This window comes from Rhododendron vialii, chromosome 12a, assembly GCF_030253575.1.
Source record: "Rhododendron vialii isolate Sample 1 chromosome 12a, ASM3025357v1".
Taxonomy (NCBI): Eukaryota; Viridiplantae; Streptophyta; class Magnoliopsida; order Ericales; family Ericaceae; genus Rhododendron; species Rhododendron vialii.
The window spans coordinates 20,656,709-20,676,302 of NC_080568.1; the positions used below are offsets into that span (position 1 = coordinate 20,656,709).

The 19,594-nt window shown below is 39.5% G+C and overlaps 1 protein-coding gene across 1 annotated transcript; it reads right to left on the reverse strand.

Annotated features, from left to right (window-relative positions):
- Positions 1-7,770: 7,770 nt before the first annotated feature.
- Positions 7,771-10,623, reverse strand: LOC131310829 (uncharacterized). The gene is made up of 2 exons (XM_058338044.1): positions 10,236-10,623; positions 7,771-9,287 (listed from the first exon to the last, which is right to left on the reverse strand). The coding sequence occupies exons 1-2, from the start codon at positions 10,332-10,334 to the stop codon at positions 8,190-8,192; spliced, it is 1,197 nt and encodes a 398-aa protein (XP_058194027.1). The 5' UTR covers positions 10,335-10,623; the 3' UTR covers positions 7,771-8,189.
- Positions 10,624-19,594: the final 8,971 nt, after the last annotated feature.

Consider the following 19,594-nt stretch of genomic DNA (forward strand, 5'->3'; position numbering starts at 1 on the left):
TTCCATGACTTTCGCGCATGAGCAAATACCGAAATACAGAAAAACAAATATTCTCATACTTCTCTTTTCTTTTCCAACAACTATCCCCTCTAAGAGCAAGTTTATCAGATAATGTAAAATGGCTATTTTAGCTATTTTACCTAAGGAGAACAGAAAAAACAGATTGTAGTAGAAGAGGTAAAAAGGAAGCTAAAATAGCTTTCAAGAATTGGTTAGGTATTAATAGAGAACCATTGTTCATCAGGAATCCAATTTTGTCTGATTATTTAATTCTCTCTCTCTCCCTTTCCCTTTCCCTCTCTCTCATATTATAATAATAGGATAAAAGAAAATGTTGAAAAAATATGTATTTTAATATAGAATAGGTTAAATAGATAGTGTTGATGTAGTATTGAAAGAAATATGAGTAGGTAAAATGAAAAATGTGCACTGTTCACAAGTTTTTTTAACTAAGTATTGGTAAACTTGCTCTAAGAGCATGTACATCAGAGAATGTAAAATGTCTTTTATTTTGGAGAAGAAAAACACAAAAAATCAACCTACAGCAGATGAGGTAAAAGGGGAGGCAAAATATATTTATAAACAGTACTTCGCCACTTTTCGCCTCACATACCTTTCTCCGGATGATGCTATGGTGTCTCCGGTCATTTTGGGGACACCGTAATTTTTGGCATAACTTCACCATTATGAGCATAACTAAAACCCATTACAAGCATAACAGAACCCAAATAAGGCATAACCAAGGAATATCCAAAAAACCAATCAAGGCATAACCAAACCCAACCAAGGCATAACATGATTGTTATGCCTTGTTATGGTTCTGTTATGCTTATAATGGTTTTGGTTATACTCATAATAGATTTTGGTTATGCTCATAGTGGTTTTGTTATGCCAAAAGTTACGGTGTCCCCAAAATAACCGGGGACACCGAAGTCATTCCCCCTTTCTCCTTTTTGGGAATGACTTTGGTGTCTCCGGTCATTTTGGAGACACCGTAACTTTTGGCATAACAAAACCACTATAAGCATAACTAAAATCTATTATGAGCATAACCAAAACCATTATGAGCATAACAGAACCATAACAAGGCATAACTAACAAGTTATGCCTTTGTTAGGTTTGGTTATGCCTTGGTTGGTTTTTTGGATATTCTTTGGTTATGCTTTGTTTGGGTTCTGTTATGTTTGTAATGGGTTTTAGTTATGCTTATAATAGTAAAGTTATGCCAAAAATTACAGTGTCCCCAAAATGACCGGGGACACCATAGCATCATCCTTCTTTTTTTATTGTTTCTTTCTCTCTCTCCTACCTCTTTTCTGGATGATGCTATAGTGTCCCAGGTCATTTTGGAGACACCGTAATTTTTGACATAACTTTATCATTAGGAGCATAACTAAAATAAATTATAAGCATAACAGAATCTAAACAAGGCATAACCAAGGAATATCCAAAAAACCAACCAAGGCGTAACTAAACCCAACCAAGGCATAACTAATAAGTTATGCCTTGCTATGGTTTTGGTTATGCCTTGCTATGGTTTTGTTATGCTTGTAATGGATTTTGGTTATACTCATAATGGTTTTGTTATGCCAAAAGTTACGGTGTCCCCAAAATGACTGGGAACACCGAAGTCATTCCCCTCTTTTTTTATCCAGTGAAACCCATTATCGTCGAAACCCTTCAGCTCGTCAACTGAACTCGTCGAATCCGGCCACTTCCGTTACTCATTAGCTCATCAGAGAAGCCTTTGAGGGAGAAGATGTAGTGAGAATCGATTTTCCCGGTCAAAAACAATGGATTGAAGTTCGATTTTATCTGGACTTTCGATTTTTAAAGCAACGATCGATTTCGTTTTTGGTTTGAAGCGGCGATCAACCCGTGATCTCCTTCGATGGCGATTGACAAGTTCCAATCCGCGGCAGTCATCTAGATCAAAGATTGGGTTTTGGGGGCTGAAGACCGAATACAATGTATACACATATGGAAATGACTTCGGTGTCCCCGGTCATTTTGGGGACACCGTAACTTTTGGCATAACAAAACCACTATGAGCATAACTAAAATCTTTTATGAGCATAACTAAAACCATTATGAGCATAACAGAACCGTAATAAAGCATAACTTGTTTGTTATGCCTTGGTTAGGTTTGGTTATGCCTTTGTTGGTTTTTTGGATATTATTTGGTTATGCCTTGTTTGGGTTCTGTTATGTTTGTAATGGGTTTTAATTCTCATAATGGTAAAGTTATGCCAAAAATTACGGTGTTCCCAAAATGACCGGGGACACCATAGCATCATCCTACACATATATGTATGTATATGTAAACTTATTATTTAGGTAATATTTGTAATATTTGAAAAAAAGAAAATAACATTTTAATAAATGTTAGTTAAAATAAATAGTGTTTGTGTAGTTGTAAAAAAAAAAATTAATAGCTAAAATAGAATTAAGAATTATTCACAAGGAAATATAACTTTCCATCGATAAACTTGCTCTAACACACATTCGCCATTTGGAGCCTTTAATGGGATTTCCTTGCATCATAAACAGTAAAGAATCTGATCTTTCTAACATTTCACGAAGACCATTGCTTAAATTACAATCGCCTAAATTACAGGTATTCTGCGGCAACTCGTGAGGCAAAATATAAATTTAAAGATATAGCCAATTGTTTGAGTGATACAAATAGTAAGAGAGGACTAAGAATTTGGGACAAAGAAAATATTGGAAGAAAATTCTAAAATCAACTTATTGGACTGACAATAATAAGATGTGAATGTGTATTAAAGGGCACAAAAGATACATAGAAATACTTATTTTTCTTGTCTTTTAATATACTTATCGTCAACCTACTGACATGACAATAGCAAGACTGAATATTAAAAGTGATAAACCTAATTACTATAGTTATGAAACTACGACTAAGCTACAGTAATTGTTAATAATGATGTTTATTGCAAAATCTGAAATGTACACACTTATCAACGCACCTCCAACCACAACCTTTTCATATATGTGTCAGTTCTATCATTTGTAGGTCCCAAAATTATATATGTAAAACTCAAATACATGTAAGAAGGATGTGATTGGAGATATGGTGGTAGGTGAGGATATAACACTCTTGAATTTAAAGAAAAATGGTAGATACAAACCTACTAGTACCAACCGCACCTCCAATCACAATCCTCTTACATGCGTGGGCCCGTACAATCACTTTTCGGAAATCACAGAATCTATAATTTGATTAAAAAGCGCCAAAAAATTAGTTTATCTAGAATTAGATTTTAGAACATCGTTACTCGTTACCTCCTCAAAATTCCTAGAATTCCTATTAATCTTTGTAACAACTTCAAACATTAGGGAAATTTTTTTGCCGTTCAATTTTTTTTCCTTCTAGAATTCCCAAATATGTTGATAAGGCACTTTAGTAGTTAAAATATCAAAGCCGTTTCAGAAGTTACAATATCAAAAACTGGTCTTTGTATTTTTCGTTAATACGGACTCCCTCCGTCCCATACAGTAAGTCTCTTACGAAACTACATGTAATTTTTAAGCTTAAAAATTATGTACTTACCAAAATATTTGTTTATGCAATATAGATTTTATTTGATAAATTTCGATGCGATCTTTTGAACATAACAAAAAAAATCTAAAAAATTATTTTACTTAATATATTATTTTTAAATTTGAAAATTGTTATGAGGCGTAGGGAGTACTTACGTTTATTTGAAACTCATGAAGAAAGAAAAAGAAAGATGAAGAAAAAGTAGTCATGAAGGAAAATATATACGTAGGACAGTTGTACTGTTTTGAACCCTCTCTACTTTTTCTGTAGTCCCATCCATTCTCTTATTTTTCCAATTTTCCAAACAAATTAGGATTTCTCGGGAAAAAATAGGAAGGACAATTAAAGTAAAAATAAAATAAAATTACAGATCTTTAGTTTGATTTGTTTTTTTGGAAAAAGAAAGGAAAATATTGGTTTTCTTCGCTTAATTGATCCTTTCTCTCGACATTATTGCTATAATTTATATATTACAATCTTTCTCTTTATTTTCTCTTCCGTTGTCTTCCCTTCCACAACTCACATACAAATGCATAAACTGATAATTGCTGCATAATACATGGTAAGCATCTATAGTTCTGGCCTCGTTCCGCTAAGGAAAATAAGTATTACTTGAATTAAAGGTGACGTATTGTGAAAAAATATCATGTCTTGTAAAACGAGAAATAAGTACTTAAAAAAAAAGAATTCTTTTAGTGTATGAGTGATTTCTATTTTACTCCTTTTTACTCTACAGAAGATATTATTTTCTGCTCCTGGGACAAACAAATACAAACAGAAGATACATGGTTCTCCTCTTACAGATTCTGAGACTCTACAATCTACCATAATCTGTGCCAAGCACCCAATTAGAATTCTGTCTCTTTCCCACACTCAAGAAGAAACACATGAAGAAATAGTTTCATTTTATTCAAACACACACCAGAAACATTGAAGTCAGGCCAAACTAAAGGAAATCATTCCTAAGATCGCTATGACATAATATAAACACAAATAGGTACCCCTCCCTGGAAATATTCAGTTTTTAGCATCAACCGTACCATTTCCTCAGTTGGAACTTCTTATGCTCATGTTTGATAAATTCATTGGCTTTGGCATCGACGTTGTCTTCATTTACTTTTCCAGTAAAATCTTTACCATACCCAGTCTTCGGATGATCATTATCCACCACTCTAACCATCTTTTGAGCCTTTGGCCGTACAGCCTCAAAACCATGGGATGTCAAATAAACATCAGAATAGGGAGGCACATCAACGAGCTTTTGTGGCAGAATCTCATATGTTGAGTAACGCACCTCATAACTTTCTGTAGTATCCATAGTATCCATGCGACGTTGATGCATGGCATTTTGATGCTCTGATCTTCTGTGCTGCATTTCTCTTTTGCTCTTTGGGGTTGTTTAGAATCTGCTGGAATGGATGGTTGATGTTGGTTTTCCACAGCATTTATAGACAACAAATTACTTTGCAAAACGATTAATTGGATGGAATCTGATTCCCTCTCTTGGTCTCTTTCTGACCGGTCCAAACTCACGTTTCGCCTAATTTTCTGGCTTGTAAACTCAAGAAGAAAGGAGATACCCACGTTTCCTTTAAGATCAGGATATTGTTATCAACTGGTGAATCTTTAAAGCAGTTTCAACTTTATTCTTATCCATAATTTTATTCTAGGTAATGAGAAAGAGTTGGGACACTGACTGTATTTGATTAGGCAGGCCAACTTTCTCCAATTTCGGCTCTAACCAGGCCTAATCCAGATTCGACACGGTACTGTAGGCGAGGTCTATGATATGAACAACCATTTGATTGTGAGGAGCAGTTTCTGTTTTGGCTCGGGTCATGGGAGAGTTGATATCAATTTTCACAGCCATATGCTGGTGGGAAGAGACTGTGGGCTTGTTTATTTTTGGTACGCAAAACCCCTGCGCATGGTCTTTAATAAATTATTTCTATCTATCTTTTTTCACTCATTACTTTTAAAACCTCCCTCAAAACCCAAAACGAATAGGGTTTATATTAGGGGTGGCAAATTGAACCCAGACCCATTAAGAAACTCAAACCCACCTATTAAAAAATATACCCAACCTAACCCATTTATTAATTGGGTTAGATTGAGTCCAAACTCATCTAACCCATTTATTATTGGGTCGTAATTGGGTCAACTTAAATGCTCAATGGGTCATGAACATTACCCAACAAAAAAATAGAACTACTACATTACAAATCGATCAGAACCAACCTAAAAGCTCAGAAACTCTAGTAACGACAGCCTCTGTAAAAACCACCCCTCTCCGGAGCTGATCGCCTCCTTCGCCACAGTCAATGGCCTCTGAATCCTCCATGCATGCGAGAAATCCACAGATGACGCCGTCGATATCGCAATGAGGGCCTCTGTGTCGAATTCATTGTTAAGATTGGAGGTGCGCCGCCGTCGCCAATTCTTGGACAGGGCGTCAGCGATGAGTGATTCTTCATGATCGCCGGTGGTTGTGGGAGTCGCCGGAGGTGGTGCTCCTCCTCCTCCTCCTCCTCTCTCTCTCTCTCTAGGTTCCAGATTTGGTATGGGGTGGAGGTTTTTTTTTTTTTTTTTAACAGCAACTGACATGGGGCTCACCCGCCACATTAGCGTCGGGACCAGATCGGGAACCAAAGGTTGGGATCCCTAGCATTATTGAAAAACCAAAGTAAATATGTTACGTGAAGCGAACTTTTTTCTTGGTCAAATCGAGAACTGATGACTCGGTTTAAAGAAGCTAATCTGGACATAATAATCACCAACAATTTAGAAAAAAAAATCAAGTAAAAAAAACCTCAAAATAATCACCAACAATTTAGAAGAAAAAATCAAGTATAAAAAACCTCAAAACTCTGCTAAGTCCAAAAATTTCTGAAATTTCAGCAGAATCTCCATTTGGTTAAATAACTTTAGTATGTAGGGGTAATTTGGTCATTTAAATGTACAAGGGTGATACATTTCAGTGTATATAGGTATTTTAGTCATTTTTAATTTTAATTGGGTTAATGGGTGGGTTGGGTTTGATTTTAAATAAATGGGTTGGGTTGGGTATGGTAATTGGACTCCTAACTAATTGGGTCTAAATGGGTCAATAACCTATTAAATACTCAACCTACTTATAACTTACCCAATTTGGCCCAAATCCGTCCATTTGACACCCTTAGTTTATACTATCATTAAGCAAAAATCGTTGGAGAAGGGTAAAAAAAAAACATATCCGGACTTCGCAGGCACGGCCAAACGTGGGCCAAGCTTTGAGATCAAAAGGAGATCAATACAAGACAGGGCCTGGAGAGGCAGAACTAACTAGACAGCCGAGACTGAACTGAGCGCAGGCCCAGATGGACTTAGTCTAGATGACCAAACAATTCGTAAGAGGAAGACCCAACTGAACTAGGCTGGGCTGGCGATTACCAGAGGACACATAACAGACCGACATAGGATGCACAACTGGAAAATGCAGAGTACTCATGAGAGCTAGTGGTTTGGTCATGTCTGCACAACAGAAAATCTTCTAGAAGGATTCTATATAATAGAATGGGGATCCGGGTACGCAGGTATTCACTCTGTTATGGAGGCAGCGAGGTGGTTACTTTTTACTAGACCAGTGAGTCTTGGTGGCTAAAGCACCAACTAGAAGTATGAGAGGGCAACTCCATCACTAGCATGAAGTATACTGACTCTATTATTAGAACCGTAACTCTAAGTACCCTTAACTTTCTACACACTCACTTAAGCATCCTGGTGCCTTTTTTCTGGCCAGCCTCCGTTTGGGCAGCACGAATGGTGCCTTACTGTTCACAAGGATGTAGATGCAGGGTGAGACACCAAAAGAAGTTCGAAGGTTCTGGTAAATCAATGCCAGTCACCCTGAACTTCTTTCCATTTGAACATTTGCTAAACTAGCAAAAAGATTCATACAAAGTTTTGTTTCGGTATGGATTTGATGGAAGAGAGGTGCTATTATACCCTAAACTACATTTGCCAAAGCCTATATTCTCAGAATCTCAACATGGCGACCACTTGGAAACCTCAGTAGAGGATTAGGATTAGCAATTGACCAAGTCCATTGTGCTATCTAGTCCAACGAAAACAGTTAAGGCCGGCCTTATCATATTTGAAACAGACTAGATCATCATCAGCGTAGTAAGATACCAAGCGACAAATCAACGAGTTAAATAACAAAAGACTTCAAAAAATAAACGAATAGATTGCTTTCAAATCAAAACTCCTAACAAGAAGTCACATATCATCTTCAGGGGGGCAAACTCAGTGCTCATGCCACAACAATGGAAAATAACAAACAAGGCATAAGGCATAAGGCATACATGCCCCCCAGCGACTTAGCGGATTCAACAAAAAGCTAAGCTCCCCATAAAAGAGACATGCCCTAAGACGAATTTATATACAGATTTCACCCTAGAAATCCAACATTCATCCAAATTTCCATAAAACTTCTGGATGAATGAAATAAATATCAACGGAGATGTAGCTGCTGAACTATACCGGTCAGTCGGTGATAAACTGCAATCAATCGGCCCGTTCAATACAACCCTTCCTGAGGAGTCATTTTATCTGCAGCTTCAACCTTTACAAGGCCAGACTTGAATCAACCACCTTCTCTTTTGCAATTCCCGGGCAAGAGAAATTTATACTCATCTGCATTTTCCAAAAGATGTGCTGGTAAATGAACGGCAGAGTAAGAGTGGGGTACGGGTCCCATTTTCCCGATAATTTCCTTGAACGTGTACTCCTCAGGTAGCATATCGAACAAGTCAGCCCCTCTGCAGATCACCTCCTGGATTCGTTTAGGGTTCATATAGTGAGAAAACCTCACTCTGTCAACATGGCTATAAGCTTTCATTTTGAATATAAAGTCATCGATCTGGCGAAAGCAAAAGCTACAATGCCACCCTCCATCAGCCAATAGAACATCAGACTGGCGATAGTGTGCATATGTTGTTCTTCCAGATTGATACCTGTGGACTGAAGCTCTCCAGCTATTGTCATCCACTAGAAACTCAAAAGAGTATATATAGTTCTTTAGACGAAGATGGAGGATTGGAGGTATTTCATCGCACCATCTCAAGAGATCAATAGTGTGTCTACTTGGAATCTCATCGATATCTGACATTATCAACAAATCATCATCCGAAATACCCGCCACTTTAAGTAGATGATCCAATGCTAGTCTCTGATACGCCTCCTCAACAAATGGATTTTTTCCTCTCCTAAATTTACCAGGAATTTTCCCATAGGTCAAATGCGGCTCAACAAAATTGAAATGATCTCGATTGTTCTCAAAAAACAAGGGCTTTGGCAATCCAGTGAAGGTTGAGTTTGACTCAAGGAGAACAAATCCGGTTATGTATGGGTACAACTCCTTCCATCTAATGGTGAGCATCTCCACCTCATTGCTAAACAATACTGCATCAAAAACACGCCTTGGGTACTCACGAATTCCCCACCCATGTAGTTTACAAAGGTTCTCCATTGACACATTCGGGTGATAATAGTGAGGGATTTCAAGGAAAGGCTTGGGTGGTGATTCCCACAGTGGCCGCAAGAAGTATGAGATCTTCTGCCCGTGCAAATATACCCCAACAATGAATGTTGGGATCATAACAAACAGAAAGATGTAAGTTTTCAAATCCATTCCTCGCAGAATGCACCGCAATCTCGACATGCTCAACATTCTGCTTGACTCCTGCAGATTCATAGAAGAAAATTAGTATCTAAGACTCAACACAAAGAGAGTCAAAGTCAAGCATAAGCTTACACTTATGGATTGGCAGCATAAGAAATCCTGCGTATTTAGCAAGTAGATAAGACGACAGGCTAACTTTAAAGTGGCATCATGTTAGGAGGCATAATTTGAAAGGATATATCGATCACTCCTACTTTGCATATCATAGTGGATTGCTTGAGATGGATTTCTTTGTAAATGGGTACGTTATTTTGTTTTCCACTCTTCAAGACCAAATTTGTCCGTAATTTAATCTCGTGAAGGAATAACTTGAGCACATTGCCAGGAATCCGTTTTTTGATTTTCCATCCAAACAGAAGTTGGGGGAGAAACATAAGTCAACTCACTCAAACATGTACTTTAAGTAAACACCCCCCCGGCACCCGCACACACACTCATATGCCCATGTGCTGCTTGTGTTAGATGTGTGAGCGCTTCAGCTGAAACTTCAAGAGTTCCAAATCGCAGAATGAAGATAGGGCAAAGCAGTGAATCAAAATCCGGTTTCACGCAGGGTAAGCAGGAGAGTATAATACAATCTTGAACACTATCTTTTTAAGTATTGTAGCCAAGAAAAAAAAAAAAAAGAAAGTATTGTGGGGCTTCCAAAAAATTAGAAATTGAGCAATTTCCCCTTTTACTCTTCTGGGTTCCATCGGGCATCAACTAATAAAAAGTTGAAAGGTCAAAATCAAATAGTAGCACTCTTTTTCCCCTGGCACGATCAACACAAATTAAACCCAATCGAAACACGGGTAGAAACAAAAATTCAACAATGTAGTTGAAAATAAAGAACAAGAATAACAAAAGATAAACAAATTGATTTCAGATCAAACAGAAACAATCAGTGCCCTGTAATGTTTTGATTCATTGTTAAAAGAGGGGGGGGGGTTGGATGGGGATTATTACCTCATCACAGTCGCGACCGCAAAAATCGTCCGTCTTCTTAGAGCAGTAATGGGATCCTCCTTCCGCCATCGTATTTATTTTCTCAACAAATCTCCACATCTCTCTCTCTCTCTCTCTCTCTCTCTCTCTCTCTCTCTCAGCCGCTGAAACCCAGATCAAACTTCAAACAACCGAAAAGGGCTGTCTCTCTTCTCTTTGACAATAAAGTCTCGCTTTTCACACAAACCAAAAGCTTCACAAGAACAGAAGAATAAGGAATGAATGAATTTATATCTCTGATCAAAAAAAAAAAAAAATGAATTTATATCAATTGTGATGGAGAGAGAGGGAGAGAGAGAGAGAGAGAGAGAAGCGTGAGTTGGGTGTATCCTTGTGGGTATGTGTTGGTGCCTCTCTGGTGAATGGGTGGCAGGCAGTTTATAATCGGTACAAGGAAGCCGTTTGTACTGTATTAGATTCTTGTACCTTATTTTCCAATCTTATTCTCTCTCCACAAATCGATACTATACTATATAATGTATTTTTTCCTAAAATAAAACGAAGGTCTCTTTCTTATACATGGATTTTTTTCATCTTTTTATTCATTATATTCTACACTTTTTACAAACAGAAAATCTGCTTGCACAGCAAAGGCTGCACAGCAGCCGTGCACAGACCCGTTTTGCGTCCGTCTCGGGTCTCGCAAAGATAATCGGAGCCGCTCATTTTGTTCAAAATACTTCATTTATGGTCCCTGTAAAAAATCATCTCAATCCGATATCGGGAAGGGTGTTTACGAATCATCTAATTTTGCTTTAAAATTTAGCCTAATTTTTGAAGCAAAGTTAGATGATTCGTAAACACCCTTCCCGATATCGAATTGAGGTGATTTTTTACAGGGACCATAATCGAAGTATTTTGAACAAAATAAGCGGCTCCGATCATCTTTGCGAGACCCGAGACGGATGCAAAACGGGTCTGTGCACGACTGCTGTGCAGCCTTTGCTGTGCAAGTAGCAGCGTTCTTTTACAAAATATAAAATAAGAGTATTTTGCTTAAAAAGAAAACTAAATTTAATCAATAATAACATAATAAAAGCTCTTAGAAACCTTATTTCTTTTCTATATTTCTTTGTTTTGATTCAATCAATAATAACATAATAAAACTTCTTGAAACCTATTTCTTAGTTTTTACTTGTTGCATGTGGAGTTATTTTAATTATTTTGCGAGAAAATTGCGTAAATTTCAAAAGTCATACGCGTCAATCCACTTATGCGTAAGACAACAAGAAGAAAGTTATCGCTGGTTGATTTTTTTTGTCCTCGTGCATCAGATGGAGAAGGCGCTAGTATAAAATATACTAGTAATCAACCTTATGTGAATTGAAATCCAGAGTGTCATGTTTTTATCTTTATAAAATAACCCAACACAATAAACATTAATAAATTGAGTTAAAATATACTAAGAGCCCGTTCCAGAAACTTTCTTAGTTTATAAATACTTATTTTGGAGCTTTATTCCACAAAACCAAAATAAGCAGCTTATTTTCACATTTTCAAACTTAAAAATAATAAAAAATGAAAAATAATTTTTCAATTTTTTTTACACCGTATTAAAGATCTCAATGAGATCTATCAAATAAGATCCATAGTGATAAGAAAATTATTTGCGTAAACACATGATTTTTGAGCTTGAAATTACCTTTTTAAAAAATAAGTACTTATTTACCCTTTTGTGGAACACACCTTATTATTAGACAAAAAATAAGTTCTTATTGCGGTTCTGGAACGGGCCCTAATTAGGGGAACATGGGTTCTTGTGGACCTTTCGCTATCGGCACCGATTCGGCTGGGTCCCCACGCGTTTACTATTTGAATGGCTCTAGATAATTGTTTTCTTCATTTGCTTGAGCCTTGCGCCAATGCTTATTTCCCATTTTTTATTGAGCAACATGTTTACGGTATTTCCCATTTCTATTGACTATTGAGCAATGTTTTTTTTTTTTTTTTAATTCAAAATTTATTTCATCTCTATGATTTCCATCTAATACAAAGATAAAGATAAACAATAAGCATAAACAGAGATAAAGATAAACAATAAGCATAAAGAGAAAAACTAATGCTTAATTCCTAATTGCAAGCATAAAGCTCCCAACATGTTATTGCCGAGACAGACCGACCAGAGGAAGTGGCATAGGTGAGTTTAGGTAACCCGACGTTGAGTCGCCTCATAAAGACATCCCTATCAAAGGCTTCAACATATGCTGATGGAAATCCACAAGAAAGTGAATAGATGGCTATGAATCCACTCCCTTGGACCACTGTCCAATAAGCACGACGGCCGGCTCCAGATGAGGATGCATTAACAGAGCCCTCAAACCGAAGCAGTGGAGAAAAACTTTGAGGCAAACCCCAGCTGACACGGCAAGCTGCGACCGCACAGACCGAAACATGAATTCTGTAAAAGGCTAAATGTTTGATCCGGCGATCACGGCAAGCCCAGGCCTTATACGCCTGTCGCCGCAACCCCGAATCTAGGGAACCCAGACCGGAAACACAGAGACACACAGGCAAATGCACCAATAGATTATTAACCCACCACTGCCCCATCGCCGGATCCGAAAAACTAGACCACGAGACACCGCCTGCATGGAAAACCAATCGGAGAAAACATAGAAAACTGTTAAAAAAAAAAAAAAAAAGACAAAAAAACTAACCCATCTCCACGACCTCCACCTTATTGCCCTTTGCCGGCCACACCATCCAGGACAGAGAAGAAAAGAGATGGAGGCGGACAAAACCAGGCCCACGAACCAACTGGCCGGACATGGCTGCCGGACTCAGCACCTCAGATCTCACGTCAGTGAGCGGCACAAATGAGCGGGAGGAGGAAAAAGGGAGGAGGAGAGGAGATATGGGGAAGAGAAAGGAGGGAGGTGGAGAGGGCGGCGCGCCTCCCCCAGGTCAAAAACTTAAGGGCATGTTCATTTTGGTATTTGAATTTTGAATAATGAGTGGAAAGAGATAAAAAGAGAAATGAGAGTATTGATTGAGAGAATTTATTGAGAAATCGTGCACACAGAGAGAATTCAAAATACCAAATACCAAAACGAACAAGCCTACGTGTTGATAACCTAAGTTGAAAGTTAGAGAGAGAAAGTCTCGGTTTTGATCTATTGAGCGATGTTTATTTCACTTTTATTTGCTCAATATCTCCAACGTTTGTTTATGTGGCAGCCTGGTTTAGGTCTTCCACTATTTGTCTGGATTATACCCCAGAGTTCCATCTTAGAATATGAGTGAGCGGTCTTCTTGGCCGGTTGACTTTTTATTTGCAATAGAAAAAATCGTTACGACATTCCGGCTGGTGGTGTTGGCTGGGAATGTCCTCTGTCCGATGATAAGGTTAGTTCTCGAACAATGTAGGAATGTTAGACTCAAACTAATTTCTTACTAAGCACTCTGGCACTTATCTTTCTTGTTTGTGGATTCATTGCTCAGAATCTCTTCCTCCTATTAATAGGTAAATTTGGCTGCTTAGGTATCACTTGAATGGTTGTACTTGTATCCTCTCGGGAAGCCTCCACTAGTTCTCCAAGCCGAGGTCCCTCAATGGAAGACTTGTATGGCTGTATGTACTGTCCTCTCGGAAAGCCTCCACTAGTTCTCCAAGCCGAGGTCCCTCGCTGCTTCCATTGATGTCGGTGTCTCTCCCGGAACCGTTCTTGCCTCGGGTGCCTGATGAGGTTAAGAGCCGAGCCATCTCTTGAGAACGCCTTGACTTTGACTTCAGGCAGGCTCCGAGTCTCTCCCTTCGCTCGAACATGTATGAATACGACTAATTTTCCTAGTGCTTCATGTAGTGATCAGTAACATTTACTTTTGACATGATAACCTCAGCAGTTGAATTGACGCGTGAAATCTAAGCTCGCTCGCCCTATAAATTGAGGCGACAGGAAGGCATTGCCTTCACAGCCAATCGACGCAAACTTCATTCCTTTTGTTCAAGTACTCCTTGGTTTTGACGTTGAGGTTCTATTGCGTTATCGGATTTACCATGCTTGTTTCCTTATCAGAGGGAGATTCATTCATCTCTTGTGCAGTTTCGTCTTACCCCTTGGTTACGCGGCGTCAATATCCTTTGGTATGGGCGGTCTTTGGAAGAATCAAACACCAACAGCATTAAAGCGGAGTCATAGAAAGAACTGAAGGCATCAAGCGGAAGAGCATCTCCAACCCAAGATGTCAAGTCCGACATGACACGCTAAGTGAAAGAATTAACGTGTGAAGTAAGTCCAACCAAAGTGTCAAATGTTTAGGTATTATTTGACATCTCCTCTCTCAAGTCAACATTGACATGTGATGTCAAATTTTTTTCCAATGTTATTTTACACCCCAAAATTTAATAACTATCCTTAAATAAATAATTAAGCATATTGGTTGGAGTGGACATTGCAAAGATGTCAAATTTTAACATGCCAAATTGCCACATAAGGGGCTGTTCGGACAATTAATTAAGCTGGCTTTCCCTCCAAAAATGAGCCAAAAAGCCACTGTGGTTCGGGAGCTGCTGTGTGTGTCAGAAGGGGTTGAATGCAAATGGCTCTTTGGCAATAAGCCAATAAGCCTTGGCTTTTGGTGGGAAAGCCAGGTTGGTTTTTTTGTCCGAACAAAACCTAAGTCTCCAAAAAAATTTGACATCCCCACTTTTGAAGCCAAAGTTGGAGATGCACAAATAAATACTCTGTTAAAAAAATGAGAAGATATAACACGACAAAATTATGTTTCCTCCAAATACTAGTAGTGGAAAATGGAAACCCAGCTCATTGACAGGTTCCAATTAGAAGGGGTCAATGTGGAATTCCAAGTAATGAATGGGAGTATATGTTACGTTACTACTCCTACTTGGCTTTGCAATAATGATTGAGCGGAGCCCCATCACACACGGACGCGGTTGAGACGAGACTCAAATGGAGTGTCGGCCTTTTTTTATGTCGAAAAAACTTCAACTACCAGATCCAAACTGGCCGACCCATAAGACTCTGTGCGTATGACGTGTTTCTCCATCACAAAGTCTGCAGGTGCACAAATCCTTAAAACTCGATTCAAGACAGGAGTGTGCGCGGCCGGAATCGTTTGATGTATGTGAATTCATGTTCATCGAACGATTCTGAACACAGTTGTGTTTTAAAAATGTGCACGTAGCATCGATTTATCTCTCAGAGAGAGAGAGAGAGAGAGAGAGAGAGAGAGACTTGGATTTGATTTTGTGGATTTTGATGTTCTATTATTCAATTAAATTGGATTATATTGAGATTCCGTTTTGCTTAACTTTTAGCATTTTTTTTGAAGGTTTTGTCCTTATTTTAAAAAACAATTGCATTCATTAGTATTGCGCCAAACTTTTGTGAATTATTGATTTGTCTCAACAAGAGGAATCGGAAAATAATTTTTTTTTAAACTTTTACCCAATTTTTTTTTGGAAATATCCAATTTTAAGCCAAAAAACCAAACTTTTTTTTACTTTTTTTTACTAAAAAGTGGTTATTTTCCAAAATATTTGGGTAAAAGTCATAATTTTTTTATTTTTCCGATTCGTCTGAAGAATAAAAAAAAACTAAAAAAGTGAAGTGCAAAACTAACAAATGAGAATTTTTTTTAAAAAAATAAGGACAAAACTAAAAAGAATTCAAAAAGTCTTAAAAATTCTTATACAGTGGAACAACACGTGAGCCTACAAAACAAGCGTACTTGGCACTCAAATAATGAAGGGGGTTTCCCACTGGTAACTACCTCCTCGTTTCCTTTTGATTTCATGTTCAACTAGTTGGGTCAACCTTCATGTTTTCTTACTTGGTTTGCAACTTTATAAAATATCTAATCTAACGTACTCAACCCACCAACTGCATGCCAAATGTCCATACCCAAGTGGTATACATCAACGGGAGTCAGGGATAGTTAATAAATTAGTCCACAAGGAGCCTCAAATGTTGTCTATAGTCCCGAACTACAAACGCCATTGATGGAACTTGAATCCTGACCTTCCATAAAAGAAGGACTGAGAAATACCATTGGGTTACAAGTCCTTTGGCTTGAAGGGAAAAAAAAAAAGAAGGGACTATTGAACCTCACATCATTATATGTGGGGAAATCGTATTTGAGCGGAGGTTGGGGCAAACAATTGCAAACTCATGAAGAGATTTTCATGAAATTGCGCCTTGCATAGGAAGGAAAATATTAACTGCGCATACACTGAAAAAAAAATACCTGGACACAAATACCTGTAATCTTAAAAAGTCCTGAATTCCCCACTCAAACTTTTCCCCTCCCCCCTTACCCCAAGATTGAAAAATGCTGCTAAGCGAGGTGCTTAGCAGCAATGCCGAGCGGCCGAGCTGATCATTCATCTCGAAAATCGACGACTCGAATCTTAACTGAGTTATGGATAGTTCAAATTTATATGTGCTCTCAGATTCAATCCGGATAGATGCGACATCCGAAATGCCGCTCAGCATCCCGCTTTTCAGGGATGCTTGGCAACATCCCGGCACCACCACCACCACCACCATACCAATGACAAAACCCTCTTAGCCCTCGTCTCCAGATTCAAGAAAGCCTCCGAATCCAACCACCGAAGCCACAAGTGCATCACTGCTTGTGCATTAATTTGAGCCGGAAAATGCCAACATCTTTGCTAGCGCATTACTGGATTGCAGTGTAAATTAAGGATTTGTCTAAAAAAAAGTCCCAATGATCGATACTCTCAACTATGTTCTGTTCAAAGTTTGATTTTTGACTGCAGCCATAGTTTAGGCATCAAATTTTCCAATACTGTACCCAGGGTGAATTAACATGGCACCCTTTGAGAATAAAATTGCACCCGAATGGGGACAAATTAATGGTTGCTAGTGTGTTATCTTAATCCAACCATTTTGATTTGGGAAAAATAACTATTAGTCCTTTTAGGAAACGTTACGGCACCTTTGATGAAACAATATTACACCATTAGTAAAAGCTTAAGTTGTTAGAGAAATGGGCAACTTTATTACTTGTACCTTCAACACGCCCCCTCACATGTAGCTAGGTAGGCACTCCTCCATAAGCGGGCTCAACGTGTAAATATTTTAACATTAGGAAGGCGGTGAGAGCCAAACACAGAATTTATTGCCTGCTCTAATATCATACTATTAGATTGTAAACTACCAACTCATCTAAAAGGTTAAGTGTGTGGCTCGTGATCCTTTGGTCTGAGATCCTCCTCCGTTGGTTCGTTGGTTTCCTAGCTTTCTTGCTCAATCATGCACAGTGAACGCACGATTAAGACCTGGCCGGGGTTGCCCGGCAAGGCCCTCCGGTGAGAGGATGAGAATATGCAGAGAATCAATCAAGAGAAATAGGGTTTTTTTTGATAGTGTAGACTGTGTGTAGAGCATACCTTTCTAGGGTCATCCTTCTAGTATTTATAGAGTCTCCTTAGCTTGTTCTCCAAGCATAGGCATGTGCCTTGCACGGTTTAGGTGACGTCGCCCTGACGTCCTTGAGTAGATCTGGTAACTATTTTCGGGTGTGAGCTGGCAAGCCCCATGTGCTCCCATCGTTATCTCTTGGCGTAATCGCTTCGTCACATAAGAGAGAACATGACTCAGCAGGTGGCCGAGCCCATGTCTCGCCGACCCTGGTGGACGATACGAGGCGAGAAGTTCAACGGAGCCGTCATGCAAGGGGTGGTCGAACTTGAAGGGTCTACTTAAAGGCATCCGCGGCTGAGAGCTTACTTCTTCAGGAAGGTTGCCCAGCTTGATTGAACCATCTGTGTCGTAATCTTGCAAATAGCCGAGCTTGGTCTCAGCCTGCTCCTCAAAGGACTTGGACCGTTAGATTCGGTGTACTACAATAGCCCCTCAATCTTTGCCGATGCCGAGCGCGTGGTGGAGATTGAAGAAGAGCATGACCGGATCTTACTATGGCTGAACGCGAACCACAGCGGATTGTTGGAAAGTTGGCCAAGTTCAAATTGTTTCCTCGACATCCGTTATGGACAAGCTCCAATCAGGGGTTACCAAGTGTTGTTTCACGACTCAATACGGTTGATGAAGGGACGGCTGGCACACGTGAAAACCTGCAGGGCCACTCCATCATTGCCACGTGTCGAGCGTTGAATGCCTGTCTGTTCGGCGGTGCAGCTTTGGGCGGGAATTTCGAAACCCTAGAATTTACCTTATATAAAGGAGGACGTAAGGAGAGAGAGGTTACAATTTCCTTCTCTCTCTAAACCTCCATTGCTGAAGCTGCTCCTGCTGCCTGTTCATCTTCCAATTTCGATTTCTAGAGGATCCAATCGTCAGATTTTGCCAGAATCTCCAGGTATGCGTTTGATTCTCGTTGCTCCTTTCGTTTCTGCTGTTTTTATGCATTTTCTCCTTCCACCTTTGGGATTTTTTGGGGTTTTTGCTCTATATGAACAGTGTCTCACTGGGGATGAACAGTTTGTTCATCTTCATCTTCAACCTGTTCTTCCAAGCCCCAACTTTGGGTTTGGCCCACGCCAGGGTGGTCTGAACCTAAATAGTCGAGCTGTAGCATTTCCCGAGCTCGAGCCCTTAGAGAGTTAAAACAGGGTGGGCCAGTAGGGTAGCCGTGCGTAGGGAGATCTTCGCCTGTCGCCGACAATAGGGTTTCTCATTATTTTCTTTATGTTGATAGGTCTGGCTCACCCGGTTATAGTCATTTCCTCCGACTCTGAAAGCTCAGGGACGACTCTGGAATTTTGACAATCCAAGAGTATTTGGAAAGGCACAGGAGCCGACGCCAGATCTCTTCAATTGCCTCAAATATGTCAGCCGACACCGGTGACTTAAACGCCGAACGCGACTATGAGTACGATGGGGATGGGTTCAACACTGACCCCGAAATCTCGTTTACGTCGTCAACACATTCTGAAGCCGAGCCCCGGCCAGGGGCTGAGGCTGAATCAAGATTTAATTCCCAAGCCGAAGCCACTTCCTCGGCGAGATCTGGTGAAAACGAAGTGCCTTCAGAGGATAGAGAGGTCGCTGACCTCTACGAGAGGGGTCTGGTTTGTCCTCATGCCCATTTCTTCAACGGAGAACCCGGTGAGTATGAGAGGTTTTGTCGAGACTATAATATTCTTGATGACGTCGTCATCAGCCAGGTTGCCAGCAACCGTATCAGGGATAAAAGGGAACACCATCCCGAGCATATTACGGTCCCCCTGATGGCGGTCTCCAAGGCTGGGCTTCGGTTCCCACTCCATCCATTTCTGAGGGAGCTTTTGGCTCGGTTCAGCCTAGTCCCCCACTACTTTGCGATCAATAGCTATAGGATTGTGATGTCGGTGATTGCACTGAAGAAGCTCCATA

Coding starts and splice junctions, on each gene's coding strand:
- LOC131310829 (XM_058338044.1), bottom strand. CDS start 10,334: ATGTGGAGATTTGTTGAGAAAATAAATACGATGGCGGAAGGAGGATCC. Junction 9,288..10,235: donor GCGGTCGCGACTGTGATGAG/GTAATAATCCCC, acceptor ATGAATCTGCAG/GAGTCAAGCAGAATGTTGAG.